This window comes from Aulostomus chinensis, chromosome 12 (genome assembly GCF_037954235.1).
Source record: "Aulostomus chinensis isolate RoL2024-O1b breed Wild chromosome 12, RoL_Achi_v1.0, whole genome shotgun sequence".
In the NCBI taxonomy this organism is placed as follows: Eukaryota; Metazoa; Chordata; class Actinopteri; order Syngnathiformes; family Aulostomidae; genus Aulostomus; species Aulostomus chinensis.
Genome location: NC_141331.1, coordinates 16,205,350 through 16,219,887, shown reverse-complemented (window position 1 = coordinate 16,219,887; position 14,538 = coordinate 16,205,350). Strand labels below are relative to the sequence as shown.

Below are 14,538 nucleotides of genomic sequence, written 5' to 3'. Positions count from 1 at the left end.
TACTGGCTGCGGTTGCTTGTGTCCACCAGCCACTGAACTATGCCAATGAATACAGATGTCCTTTTTCCATTCCCTTTTTGACAGTGAAGAACAGAGATTTACCGAAACATAGTTAAACAGAGACTATTTGACCTCCCGAATTGTCACAAAATAAATCTGGCCACAAAGCACAAGAGGATCATAAAAGACAAAAGCAATAGTAAAATAGATTTCCTCATAAATCTGCCAAGACACTAATGTAATTCCCTTCATGGGGCCTCTATGACTTAGGGAAGTGCGTGGCAATGTTCCAGTGTGCAGGCATGTTAGCGTGTATTTTTGTTCAAAAGACTCGCAAGCTCAAGATTAATGGCACATTTATTGGCCTGTCGTTTTGATTAGTCAAGGGTTGGGGCCTGTTAGTAACAAATGAAAAGAGGAAATAAATAAGAAACAGGGCAAAACCAAACGATTTTACACCTAGATTAGCACATATATCCTGGGAGTGGAAGGAAATCTGAACATGGTACTAAGAAAAGCACAAAATGTTTTGAAAATGATTTCTATTACAGGGGGAAAACATGTCAGACAGCTTCTTTTGTAGTTAAAAATCACTAGCATCCCAAGACTGTTCTCATCAAGGACAGAATGTCCTCTCCCTGCAAATCACTACACAGTTTATTAGTTTGAGCTGATAATTAGGAAGTTATGTTTGAAATGATTTTCATTTCAATCATCTTTTACATGTGCATTACTGGATATATTATAACAAAAAAAACTATTTTTGAGAAATATTTTCATATTTATTTAATAGTCAATGAAGAATACATCAGTTGCACCAACAACTGTAACGTCCACTTTAATTTCAGTGAAAATAATTTGCCTGTTTCAACACAACACTTTGACTCAGCTCACTGATGGAATGGGTTTGTATCTGCAGGTTTCTGCTCCTGTCAGTGTGATTTTGTTCAGTAAACTGTGTTAAATAAAGTTATTCAGGTGCTTCATCAATCTTGCAGGCCCGAGTTCAGTTGACTCTCAGCAGACTTACATGATGGCTGGCAGCTAGTCAGCGTGTATAGTATGGATAACCACCATAATGTATACATAGCCTGTATATGAAAGTTAGGTCCAGCTGTTGGGCTGTGGTTTACATCAATGTTATTAAGGATGTTTACAATAATGCCAGAAAAGCAGCACGTCCATCCAGCTGAGATGTTTTTGAAGACACTGAAGACAAAACCCAGATGCTGTTTGCGCTCGTTGGTAGGAGAAAAACTGAAAGATAACATCTAGGCATACCAAACAGAGACAGGGTGTAAACAGAGGCAGGAAGTCAGCAAATAATTTAAATGTTGGATGAGAAGAGAGAGAATGTGAGGAAATAGTGGGTGAGAAAGCGCCTTGTGGAGACAGCAATAGTTGCCTCCTGGCCGAGGCTGTGTTCATTCATTGGGCCTGTCTGTGTGGAGCCCAGTGGAGGAGAGAGAGATATGAATGGCTCTCGGGCCAGGCTGACTAGTGTCTTTGTGCCTCTTAAATCAAGCATGGCCTTAAAGTATAAACAGGGACACACGTCAGACAAAGACGCACAAAAGGTCCTTTTGTACTCATACGAAACACAACAAACACACAAACACAATGCGCATTCCCAATACCAGTGAAGGGTAGTAGCGCATTAATTAGTTTGATGGGGAAATGTAATTTCATGACTTCTCAAGTATTGATGTAATTTAAAGGGATCTGACATTCAGTAATCATATTACAGTTATTTTTCCCAGTGAAGCTGTTATTTAGAAGTGCGACAACAGATCAATCTGAATCGACCAAACAGGAAAACAATCCTGATGCGTCAAATCATCATCAAGGCCGCTCCATTCTGACCAACCCCTTGACGACATGCACACAAACGGTGAACACACGAATATACACAAACACACCGGCAACCACAGCGCAGCAATACAGATCTGACCATTTGCTCCACAAGTGTGTTGTAGCATTGCATCATAATGTAATTTATTATCGTAGATGTAAGAGAGAGGAAAATGGAGGCAGGGCCCCCTTCATTCCTATAGAAGTTACTTAGTGGCACATGAAGCCAAGGAAGTTCAAGACCAGAGAAGTGCTACTGCTCGCGCTCTATGGTTCTGTGCAGAACTAGACACTCCTACCGGCCAGGCCTGCTTATTCCCATGTTAGCCCTTTGTTACCCTCCAGGGGAATTACAATAAATGAATCCCACAGTTCTTACGTACCGCATGTTACTGGACCAAAGTAATCAAATTACGATGATACACGTGCCATTTTATGAGGCTCAAAGAAAATTCATTAACCATTTTTCAGATTATGATTATTATTATATGTGCCTATGGGTGGCTGTGTGTACTAGGATGTATATGTATATTCAGGATATGTGTACTTTAGCAAATTGCATCACAGTTTGATGAGGTCAACAAAATGTAACATTTAGTTTTCGGTTGTCTTCGACTCTGTGTCGTTTTATGTGGACAGTGGAAATTAGCAGCAGCCATAAATCCTGGAATGCATGCGTTGTTCATTTGATGGACCATTTCTCTGATTTCCATCCATCTGTCCATCTTCTCTCACTTATCTGGGGTCGGGTTGCGGGGGCAGCAGCCTAAGAAGAGAAACCCAGACTTCCCTCTCCCCGGCTACCTTTCTGTTTTATTTTATTGTAGAAATTACTTTTATAATTATTATTAGGATCAGTTGGTTGCAATTAACACCCGCTTCATTTTTTTCTTAGTGTAGACTAACTCAGAGTCAACAGTATTGAATGTGTCCATACAGCAAGCAATGCTGCATACCAACACCTAAACTAGAATCTCTGGAGAGAGGCATGAACTCGCACAATAGACGTCTCCCGTGCTGCAGCAGACAACAATGGGGCCTTATCACAGCAGCCATTTTGACATGTCATAGCAGGTTAAACGTAGCTGTAATTGAGAAAACGAATTACGGTCCCATTCAATGTAGTGAGTCACAACCATTCTACTAAGCCAAAACACAGGGACACTGGCCCACCTAAGCAGGAAAGGGACACCTGTGTTGACCATGCAACATCATTGGGTTTATTACTGCAGATTCCTGGAAGTTCAGCCATGTACATTTATAAATGAGAGCGTGACTCCGGTTTCATGATGGATGACAGGAATGTGCTAAAATTCGGGACTGACTGCTACAATACAAACTAAAATGGATCCGACACACCCCTTGATAGAGCCTCGTTATCGGACCCGCCACGTGAGCAGCTTAGGTTGGTGAACGGAGACGTCCCTCTGCCCTCATCTGAGGATTTAAGATCAAACCACACAGAGCAAAACCCCTTATATTTTTGTCAATCACGTCTAACCAGAAATGATGCTCAACCCTGATTGTTCTCCGAAGTGAAACAAGCTGTAAACATAAGAAATCACTTTATGACATGGAGAGAGATTTATAAAACAAATACATTCCCAAAGTAAGTTCTGAAACAATATATTTAGCAGGAAACCTGAGAGATAAACATTTAAGCAGCTTTCCTCAGTAATTGGGTTGTCCTACAATGCCCATGTTCCTGGTAGGACAGTGACAACTGCTGCATTGCACTGACTTGATAATCCACCATTGTACCTCAGGGACAGAGGTACTATGCAGTACACTGTAGTTTACTTCCTCGTTGATGCTCCGGTAAGATCTCTCAAGGGAAGCTGATATTCCCTTTACCATGAAATAGTGAATTTGAGTAATTCCAAGTGCTCTTAAGGCTTGAGATATCTGGAAAGGTAAATTAGAGGGGAGGATTGTGGGTCATCTAATCTGCTGCAATTGAGTGTTTGTCTTTCCATCACAGATTATTAGCCCTGTCTAATGTGACATCTCACTGTACCAATCAGCAGCAAGGGTTTGATAAGAGGCAGCATTACAGCGCCACCATCACCACCACCTGGCCTATCTGAGCAAACGGCACTTCTCCTGCAGGTAATTGTTGACCCGTAGGTCAACTGTACACTCTTTTCCCACCAGAGACAGTTTCCACAGGAGAACACATGGGGGGGGGGGGGGGGGGGGTTCTGCTTCCACCCCTTCACCAGCTGCTGCTAGCTCCTTCTTTGTTCATAAAGACCTACGCTCCTGTCCGCCCACGTATATACTGTACATCATCCTCTATGTAAAATCACTACATGTGCTATTTGCTTATATGCTTCACATTTGGAACACCTTTGTGAGCTGCCATTTAAAATGAAACCATTCTGATTGAATTGCTTTGGTGATTTCAGTTCTGTATGTCAAGGTTGACTGAATGGCTAAATGTGACTATAGTCTTCGTTCCACGTGATACCACTCCCTCTCCTTGTTTCCAGCCAGCCTGCCCATAATGTGGTTAATTACAAAAATATGCCGGAGTATGCTCATCATGTGCTGAAAAAATAATGTTCCACATGAGATTCTCCAGCTTCTGCTAGTTCAGCTGAGGCAAACAGAGCTTGTAAGAGCAGCAGAGGTGATGCTTTTGCTGGTGTAGCAGTGGCCAGGGCACGGAGCACTGTGCCCCAACAGCTTCACAAACATGTCAGTGACAGATTCTTCTGCCGCTGGGTTTTAGCCTCCTTGGCTTCAAGTCCAATCTGTGACTGTGCACATCACATAGTGTAGGACAGATGACAAACTACTGTGAACCCTTTTCAGATACCCAAGATGAGGATTATGTCATATTTGACTGAAAAATGAACTCCATCCCGACGTGATTCCAACAAACAACTGCACGTGTTCATTAGAAATCCAAGAACCTATACACACACTACACACTACACACACACACACACACACACACACAAACACAAACACAGGGCTGAACAAACAGTGCTCACTAGAGCAAGCCAGATATCTTTCAATATGAGCTCCAACAATGGGAGTGCTGGATCGAAGAATATCCACCAAAATCAAAAAGTGCATTACAATCCCTGCTGGATTCACTTCTTCATTTGACATAAGCCTCCTTCTCCAGATTCAATTCCCTTGTTCAGGTTTAGTTCACATCCTTCATAAATCCCTATGATCTGAGTGCCAATATCAGGAACTGCCAGGACCCTCCAGATAAGTCTGGTCAAATCTTCTAAAACCCTTTGAGGTGGTTGGTTGAACAGAAATGCAATAAATGCTGTTCATTTACTGGAAAAATAACTCCAAACTAACCAAAAGCAACCAAACAACTCTGAAAAATGTGCCATCATTGGAACAATCAAGCATAGACAATATAATTTCCCCTACAAAAACATGTTAGGGAGCTTTGTGGTGCTGTGGTTGCTGATGCTCCTGATATGAAAAAGGCTTCAGCAACAAAACAACATCATACAATGCCATTCAAACTCAGCGATCGCGGCACCTCCAAGACTGATGGTTCTTTTTAATCTGTGACATAGTGACAACTTTCACAGGCGGATGGTGGATGTTTCAGCGACTGACTGGGGATATTTATTAGCACCCTTGACGGGGTGTGTGTGTGTGTGTGTGTGTGTGTGTGTGTGTGTGTGTGTGTGTGTGTGTGTGTGTATTCATACATTGCATGTGTTTCATCATGCCAACCAGGCAGTGTTAGAAGATCCATGTGGTCTGAGAAAGGGTGTGCAAAGTAGGGGTGGGACACATGAGTATCTAGTTGTTATTACTATATAATCACATGAGTGTTGAGTACCCATCTACCAGACAACACCATCTCCAAACTTCATTTTGATCTCAACTTTACATTTTAAAGTTGAGAGACTGCATGTCTGTGGGGACAAAACAATGTCAATATTGGATTTTTTGCAAACATCTGATAAGCCAATACTTTTAAATCTCCAACCCAATATTTACTGATGTGATATCATCAGTGTGAAAACAAATTGATATGATATTAACATGCTGAAAACACATGTAAACTATATCAATTATCAAAGGTCTGTAAATTACATAGAAACAACATTGTTTTCTCATAATAAATGACAGTTGATGAGTAAAGAAACAGAGACTTTAGCAAAGTGGATATCGGCCATCACATATTTAAAAAATGAGCACCAAAACAATGATACTGATGATGTGCTGATATAATTTCTACACATAATGAGTGTGTTCGCCCCATGCAAGGCAATGACAGTGTGACTATAAGTGTGTATCTTGTCTGTATGTCTACTTTTCTTGAGGTGTGCTAATTGACCATATTTTTGTGACTTTTTTCAATTGAATCTATTTGACTTTTTGGAAGTATGACATTGTTTTTTTAAGGGGAAGTTTTATGTATAGGCTGGCCCAGTAATCCAGCTATGCTAAAAAAGGTCCGCTTTAAACAAAGAGTTTAAAATAAACATTTTGACCTCACATGTTTTTGATTATAATTTTTCTGAGTGACCTATCAGAAATGTAGCTGGAACGTCTAGGACAGGAGATTGTGATGTGATGTTTACAGCAGGGTAGTGGAAAATTTTTTTTTGGGGGGGGGGGGTTGGTGGTGGTCATGTGACCAGCTTTGTCCTCTTTTATTATCTGAGAGGAATGTTCATGTTAATCCCTTTATCTTCAAAAAGAAAAGGACAGGTCAAGAAAGAAAAGGATGAGAGAGAGAAAGAGAAAGAAAGAGAGGAGACAGGGAGAGAGAGGGAGAGAGAAAATGAAAGAGAAAAGTAAAGACTTGGTTCTCAGAATGAGAGGAACAGATTTAGACAAACAGCCCAAGTGTGAGGGATGGAGAGGAAATGCCAAAGAGGTGGCGGTGTGAGAGAAGCACATCATTCTCTCAGATTCTCAGCAAAACACCAGAAAAACAACTTTGTGACAGTGTAAGAAAATTCATACGGAGCCAAGGAGCAATTTGAGAAGGGAACAAGTAGTAAAGAGGCCTAGTGACAAACACTGAAGCGTGGGATATGAAGACCTTAGACACAACTGACTGGTTAATGTGTGTGTGTCGGGCTGACATTAGAAATGCAATAGTGGTATTCATTTACTGCAATGCCTCCCACCATATGAGCCTAGCTGAGGTCATTTTGAGCTTTTTAGAGATGCTGAGACTTGTTGATGCTTATGTCAGTCTGCAAGAGTGTGTGATCCATACACTCGATGCCATACGCTGTTTTCCGCTAACATGCTGCTCAGGCTGGCATGTGACAGAGATCACAGTGACCTGCTGAGAGTGTCATTTATCTGAACAAGAGATCAGCTGAAGTGAGAGGAAGAGAGGCATCCATCACACTTAGGCCCTTTCCCTTAAAAAGGAGGCTGAGGAAGAGAAGTGTGTGATTCAGCATACTAACGGTTCCAGCGCTGTGCATGGTTGACACGTTCACACTGACCTGCTGAGGAAGCCTGAGAAGGACAGGCGTACGGGGTATCCATAACGGATCATGCGCACCATCTCCAGCACCCCGATGTACTGCAGCTGGGTAGACACATGGAAGCTGTCAAAAGTGTCTGGTTGACCGCTACCGTTGGGGCGCACGCACTCCACAAAGTGAGGAGTGCAAGCCTGCAGCTTACTGATCATCTCTGACAGTGAGTTCTGCGAGAAAGAAAGGGAGAGGAATCGTGTTATTATACGGAGCCAAAATGACAATGTTGTGCTCTGAGTAATGATGATGTTTGATTTGCTTGCATAGAAGAGAGGGAAGGCTTCTCTCTAACCTTGAAGATGCTTCCGATTCACCCAACACACAACATACAAATATCCTCCACAGGCACGCAACCACATCTGTGTTTTTGCCTCTCTTCAAACTGATGTCAGTCTGCCCTCCGATCCTCAACACCTCACCCTCATCTTTGGACGTCACTGCAAGCATTCACATCGGCCTCCTCCCACCAAATGTGCGCACATACACACTCAAAACATGCATTCACACGTCACACATAGTGGTTGTTGTCCATTGTTCATTCATTCATGCAGAGGGCTTCATGCTTGGCTTGGTACAGCATCATTCTTCATCCTACTTCCCTGCCGTTCCCCAAGGGACTCGTCGTCGACCACAGGCCCACAGCTCAGATTGTGCAACACACACAGCTTTCATTCAAACCAAACTTCTCCTAAGCCACATTTCTGCTTCCTTACATCATCAACCATATGAATATTATTGTTGCTTTATATGGTAATGAAATCACGTAGTACCCAGTCTTGATTAACACCCTGAGTTTCATCACCAAATCCCTGCGCGGATCCAAAATCTGGTGTGAATGCATACAGGTTCTTCAAGTAGGAAACTTGGACTCAGTAAGACTTTTAAATAAAGTCTGTTTCCTTCCGTGTCATAATGCTAAATAAGAACACGTTGCAGCATTTTTTTTCGTCATAACAGTAATAAACACAGAAGAAAACAGAATTTCACCAGTATGTTTGTTTGCTCATTAAGATGCAGTTTAATTTTCATTTCCAGGAGGCCTGAGACTTCTCTCAGCTCTGTTGGGGTATGCACTGAGCGGGGGGCAGGATAAACTGAGGCCAGGATGCTTGTCCTATACAGGGCAATGCAGGCGGAGTAAACACTGCGAGCTCTGACAAAACAACACAGGGCTATCAGCAAAAAAAAGAAGAAAAAAAAGCTGAATCTGGCTTAGCGTCATCCAACACAGCGCTGCTTTGGGCGATCACATCCATGCAATCACGCATTCCCTGTGGATTAGTTTATATGAATGCTGCATTCAAGTGTCTGCCTCAAGAGTGTCACAATGAAAGATAGTTGAAAAACAGAAAATATTTGCCTCCATGGTTACATTCCAGGGTTGTATAATACTTTCGGGAGTATTACATACCAGCGTGACTCAAAAAAACATCGATACATTCCTGAAACTCTGCCAGTGTGATACACACCCACCAATGTAGCCCCCTACCACGGTTATAATGGAGGAATGTTTTTGATGCGCAAACTTCATCCATTCTCATTCGCACCTATTTGGACTTGTGTCATAACAACAGAAGGCTCTCGTATTAAACCTGAGGCTGTTTTACTAAAACTGCATTGTGGGTGGAGGGGAAGGGTTGTTACCCTCAGCTGGACCGCCACAGTGATGGGCCCACATCGCTCCAGCCGCTGGAGGAAAGAACTTGAACCTTTCTTCTTTAAAATCTGGAAATGAAAAGATATGAATATGAGAAGAATTAAATCAGTGCTAACACTTACTTTGTGATCATGTGTATCATTACAATGTAATTGTTCAAATATTATCATTAAATTAGGGTTGCGCTGCTTTTCCGGGATGTGACTTACAAGTCCCATAATATGGTGTGACTACCCAAGTGACATTTATTTATTTGAATCATGATTAAATTTGTAAATATGACAAATTATATTGCACAAAGTACTGGAAGTCCTAGTTTAAAAATATTATGTTTAGAAAATTTAATTACACATATGATTCATGTGAATAGCATGCTGTCACTTCCAATGAAGAGTCATGATCTCTTAGAAAGAAAATGCATCGTTCTCCTGTGGAAATGAAATGTTTATATCACGTGTTTCTGTTAAAAAAAAGTGATTACTGGCTGATATATTACTATTCAAATTGAACCCCTTAAATAGAAATCAGCCTGGAAAATCCTGTATGGGTCAGGCTCTTCTAGGTACTGATCAGAACATGTTCTTATCCGTTTCTCTGTCCGTCCCACCTACTGTGTTCCACATGCTTAACAGCTTATGGCATATAGTGTCCCTGGTTGTTTTATATGAGTGTACTACTGCAATATTAGCTAATATTACCGTATAAGGCTGCTGGGACGGATCGGGGACTTGAAAGGCTTCTTATGTAAGTCTCTGCTCTAGATGGCTAATGAGCCACAGACACAGCAGGCAGGACCCCCCAGGAGGTTACACAAGTACAACATGCTTTCCAAAACACTACAGCTGATGAAACAGAGGCTGAAACACAGGACAATAGACTAAATAAGGACACTTGGTGTATGGACAAGTCTGTTCTCAGGTGTGTGATGGTCAAATGTCATGAGAAATGGTTAATCACGGTCCTGATCATGTGTTTGTGGATGTCCTTGCAGGGCCCTACAAACAAATCCAATTCCCAGAGATTTATTTATAGCCCATGGTGGGAAGTAGCTTAAATTAGATTGCTGTTTTTTTTTCTTTCTTCCAAAAATACAATCTCTGTTTATTCATCGATTAGCACAGTGGTCAGCTGTCAAGTTGGAACTACAAGCTTCTCGGTTGTGTTTCTAACTTGCTTCAACTCATTGATTTGTCTCATAGAGAGGGCGATGTGGGACTCAAGTCTCAAGGCGAAACATTTCATCTGCTTGACATCCTTTGATCCTTCGATGATCCAGAATGGTTGCATGTGTGTTACAGTAAGAACACAGCGATCTGTGCTCTGTACCTTGGTAAGGTCGTGGTACCTCCGGAGCTGGTGGGGAACAGTGTTGGCACTGATAAGGGAGGCTGATGGCATCCTGTGGAGCAACAAAGCAGCTTTAGGCCCCCTCAGTCCGACACGGCCCTGTGCTGCTGGCACCAGAGAACCAGTCTGAGTCAGCTTGGACTGGAAGAGCTGCTGCAGTAACACACTCTCACTGGCTGCCGGGCACAAAGCACACATAGGGAGGGAAAAACAAGGGTGAAAAGAAGCAACAGCATTGGTGGAAATAAGGGGGCGGGGGTGAATAATGAAAGAAAAAATGGAAAGCGGGAGGGATATAAAACATGAAGTGAAGATGTATCAAGGGAGTTTGGGAGGAGGTGTAAAGTGAAGCTCCATATAAACAGTCAGTCAATGGATCATGTCATCTGACAACACGAGCTGCAGTCAAAATGAACGACTCCCTTCAGAAAGACGAACAACATATAGAATGTGTGGCTGAGAGAAAACGAGGGGAAAGAGTGATGGCAGGCAAAGAAAAACAAACAGTCATCCAAGACTCATTTAAGGACTTAATTACACACAGCACCGAGGGTAATTGTCTTTTCATTTAAAGCAATCACTTACATAGATCCCATGATCTCCTATAAGCTTAAAGGCTTAAAGTGGGGAGGGGATCCATGTGGAGAAAACACATTGTACCAGTGTAAGGCCACGTTCATACAAACACTAACCCTTAGTAACAACATGCAGTGAGTCTGGTGGTGCAGCGGGGTGCCAAAACAGAAATACAACTGGTGCAGCTTTGGGTGCAACACAAAATGACTACATCCTGCAAACTGCTGCTTTAGCTAGCATATCCGTGTAAGTGCACCACTATGGTGGATTACCCTGTGACTTAAATTTCCACCCTTGATTGAGAGTTGTCCTCAAGTCCTGTAACTGTACCTGAAACACACTTGGTCCATCTGCAATGCTTAACATGAGCATAGGGACCATTGTTGCAGTCAATAATTGGCGTCATCTACTGGAGCAGCTGCGCTGACCTACTGCAAGACATGTGTAACCATCTCTGTTTATTTGCAGCAAGTTTATTTTTTCACATCATGCCACCATGCGGTCCTCCAGGCATTTAGAATAACATCTCCATAGAAACGGCTGTTTGTGCTGTGGGGCATACAGAACAATCAGAGCCACTGTAGCTGTTTAAAACCTCGCTACGCACCACCGATGTAACGCATGTCTCCAGTGTGTTTCAGGCATAATAAACAGCCATAAAGTGGTTTGGCATCTGATCAGCAGTCTAATGAAACTAGAGTTCTTGTCTCACTGGTACCTTATAGAACCCACCAATGTGTCCCCATCATTGTTTGAATGCAAGACTGTTTGCAATCTGAATGCCTGCTGAGTGTTAGCAGTTGAAAGGCATCAAGGCATCAACTTGGTCAGAGGGAGGGACAACAGCCAAGTGTGAATGAAGGCCTAGCCTTTAGAAGATTAGCCTCATCATGGAAATTATAGCAATTAGACTGCTGGACGCACAGCAAGCCTGGCAGTCACACAACGGCTGCCTGTGTCCTGCGAACCACAACACCCCACATCTGGCACCTTAATAGACAACACAGACGGCGCTGTCTGCTGCATGTGTGATGAAACACACACACATGCAAACACAACCGCACTTAAACAAAGAGTGGTTTTGAGCACTGTTAGTTTAGACAAGAGTGCATCTTTGTGATCGAGTACGTGCCGACGCCACAATGTGCTCAGATGCATGTTTTTCATTGAGTACTTACACTTCATTGTAAACAAGATGTTCTGAGGAAGGGCATCCTTGTTTCGTATGAGTGATCCTGTGAGGTCATATGCAATCTAGAGGGAATAAAAATCATACACAGATTCATTCTTATCTTATTTGGAATCAAAAAAGTTAGCAGATAATTTCCCTTCACCTCTAAATTTCACAACCATATTAATCTACTTATTTCTCTCTGGTGAAGAGTGTGACATTCCTAAAGAAAACAGCAGCCACTTTTACTTTTCAGGAGAAAAACATGATTTCCAAATGTAAAAAGAATGCTGCTTTTAACCACTTCCTTCACTTTCAACAAAATTCTTGCAACACATCTTTGTCCCAAGAGTTCTTATTTGTCAGTGAATAGTTGTGCAACAGAGCTGACCTTTAAACAATTGACAGATTTCCAACATAGAGAGAGTGATCACATATGTAAAAAACAGTCTTACATGAAAAAAATTATTCAAAGCGAATCAGCATGTCTTATTCATGCGTCATATTTCTGGACACCTCGATGAGAAGAAACTGGTGTTCTGTTAAAATGTAGAGTTCCAGTTAAACTTTGTACACTCATGGTGGCTTTTCAAGGCACTTAAACTGAAATGCATTTGCAATAAAATATCAAGGTTGAGGATTTTCATGAGCGTGTATCAAGGTGGGTTATCCAGGAAAATAAGAGAAAGGCTTCGGGGTGGTGAGAAACTGGCAAACTGGAACTATGAACAAGGACTGTCATTTTCTGACAGAGGAGGAACTGGAGCCGGTGAGGTTGGTAGGACAACCAGATATCTTTAAGCTTGCCTGCCCACACACCACACTTTGTTTGGAGGTGTCCAGAATGAATAGCATCAAGTGGGTGCAGGGATACTCATGTGGAGCCTGGCAAAGCATCAGTGTTTTCCAGTTCTCCCTGCAGAGCAAAAGAGACTAAAGGCATCCCAAGTAGGAAATCTCTCTCCTGTGTAATTTGCACATAGATGCCCTATAGCTGACTCAGTAATTGGCCTTCTTGAAGTCCAAAGGTGGTGTCCTGAATTAGTACTGCCAGATGATGCCATAGTTCTGCAGGTGGATTTCCAAATGTGGGCGAAGATGATGATACCTGAGGGGTTGTGACTAGGAGGAACAGCCTTCTTGATCAGAGGTGAATCAGGAAACGTCCCCAGAGCTTGTTGTGTGCGTAAGGAGAGGACTGGAGGTGCTGACATCCCCATGGGAAAGGAACACTTTGAGGAACTCCTGAACCAGACTGAAAACCCTTCAGACAAGGAGGCAGAGCTGGATGAGCTCCTGGTGGAGGCCTCTGATCTTGAGAGGAAGCTCCTCAGTTCCAAGCCGTTGGGCTTCGTTCCTGCCATTTTCTGTTTGGCCTTGTCTATCTCTTCCACCTCCCTTTATCACTGATGCAGGACAAAACATCCCCATCTCCTGGTCAGATTCAACCAGGTTTCACTGAGTTGTAATGTACCTTTGGTTTGAAGGAGCTGAGCAGCTTTAACTCATCCTTACTCTCCTTGTGGTGTGCTTAAAAGATTATTCAAGCCCAAGGTACTGCATCAGTTCTTTGAATCCATCATCGGCACCTGACTGATAGACAGCAGATCAGTCCAGGCATCATTCAGTTCTCATGACGATGAAGCCTCTCTCGGTTTTTGTTTTTTTTTACCTCAGACTGTTACAGTAGATTGCAAAGTCGAGCTTTCATGCTAATTAACCTATAAACCGAGACGCGTAACCTCCTACGTTCTGACGCAAACATGGGGTCTAATCATCAGACTCTTCCTGGTTTATTAACGCAGTCGTTTCTCTCCCGGTTGCTTCTTTTCACAGAGCACCTGGTTCAGTGTCAGATGTTACTTATTTACGCCAACTATTCCAACAGGGTTCACTTTACACGCTTTTGCAATGAAATATCCTTATTGCCTTTTGCATTAAACCTTATTAAAGCAAAAGGATCTCTCCTGATTGAACTACTGCAGATCAAACAGACCTGTCCTGTATAGTGGCTGACGATAAAGGCTGGCCCTTGATCTTTGGGAGGGGGGTTTCCGTTTCCATCCTTTGTGGTGAAAGAGACACCTTGAGTCGGATTGGAGTCAATCTGAGCTGACAGCCTCTTGTAGAGGGTCTGCTCAGCAGGCCGTAGGCTCTGGCTCTCCTCATCCAACACACACAGCAGCCCCTGAGGCTTCTGGGGGGGGGGGGGGGGGGGGGGTGACAAACAGACACTGCCATTATTATTTATGTCAGTCGTGTTTACAAAGCGCCCTATATAATAATAGTCATACATTTTGTCCTTATGACACTTTTATAGACCCCCCCCTCCCCCCCAAGGGTGGAGCAGTCACTTTGATTTTAAATAGATTCGCTCATCTTCCTTTGCTTTAGATTTTTTTCTCGCATTCTGACCATTATTGCTGATGATAGTAAAGAAAAAC

The 14,538-nt window shown here is 42.6% G+C and overlaps 1 protein-coding gene across 8 annotated transcripts in view; it reads right to left on the bottom strand.

Annotated features, from left to right (window-relative positions):
• Nucleotides 1–14,538, bottom strand: part of myo16 (myosin XVI) — a 120,488-nt gene that overhangs the window by 22,129 nt on the left and 83,821 nt on the right. For all 8 annotated transcript variants that reach the window (XR_015118737.1, XM_086220506.1, XM_086220507.1 and 5 more), the window contains exons 23-27: nucleotides 14,091–14,291; nucleotides 12,102–12,177; nucleotides 10,327–10,523; nucleotides 8,988–9,068; nucleotides 7,308–7,513 (exon numbers count right to left, since the gene is read on the bottom strand). Coding sequence is in view for 7 of the 8 variants with exons in the window: in XM_086220506.1 (XP_086076632.1) it covers nucleotides 7,308–7,513; nucleotides 8,988–9,068; nucleotides 10,327–10,523; nucleotides 12,102–12,177; nucleotides 14,091–14,291 (761 nt within the window). In the remaining variant the exon portion in view is untranslated. The remainder of the gene's footprint in view (nucleotides 1–7,307; nucleotides 7,514–8,987; nucleotides 9,069–10,326; nucleotides 10,524–12,101; nucleotides 12,178–14,090; nucleotides 14,292–14,538) is intronic.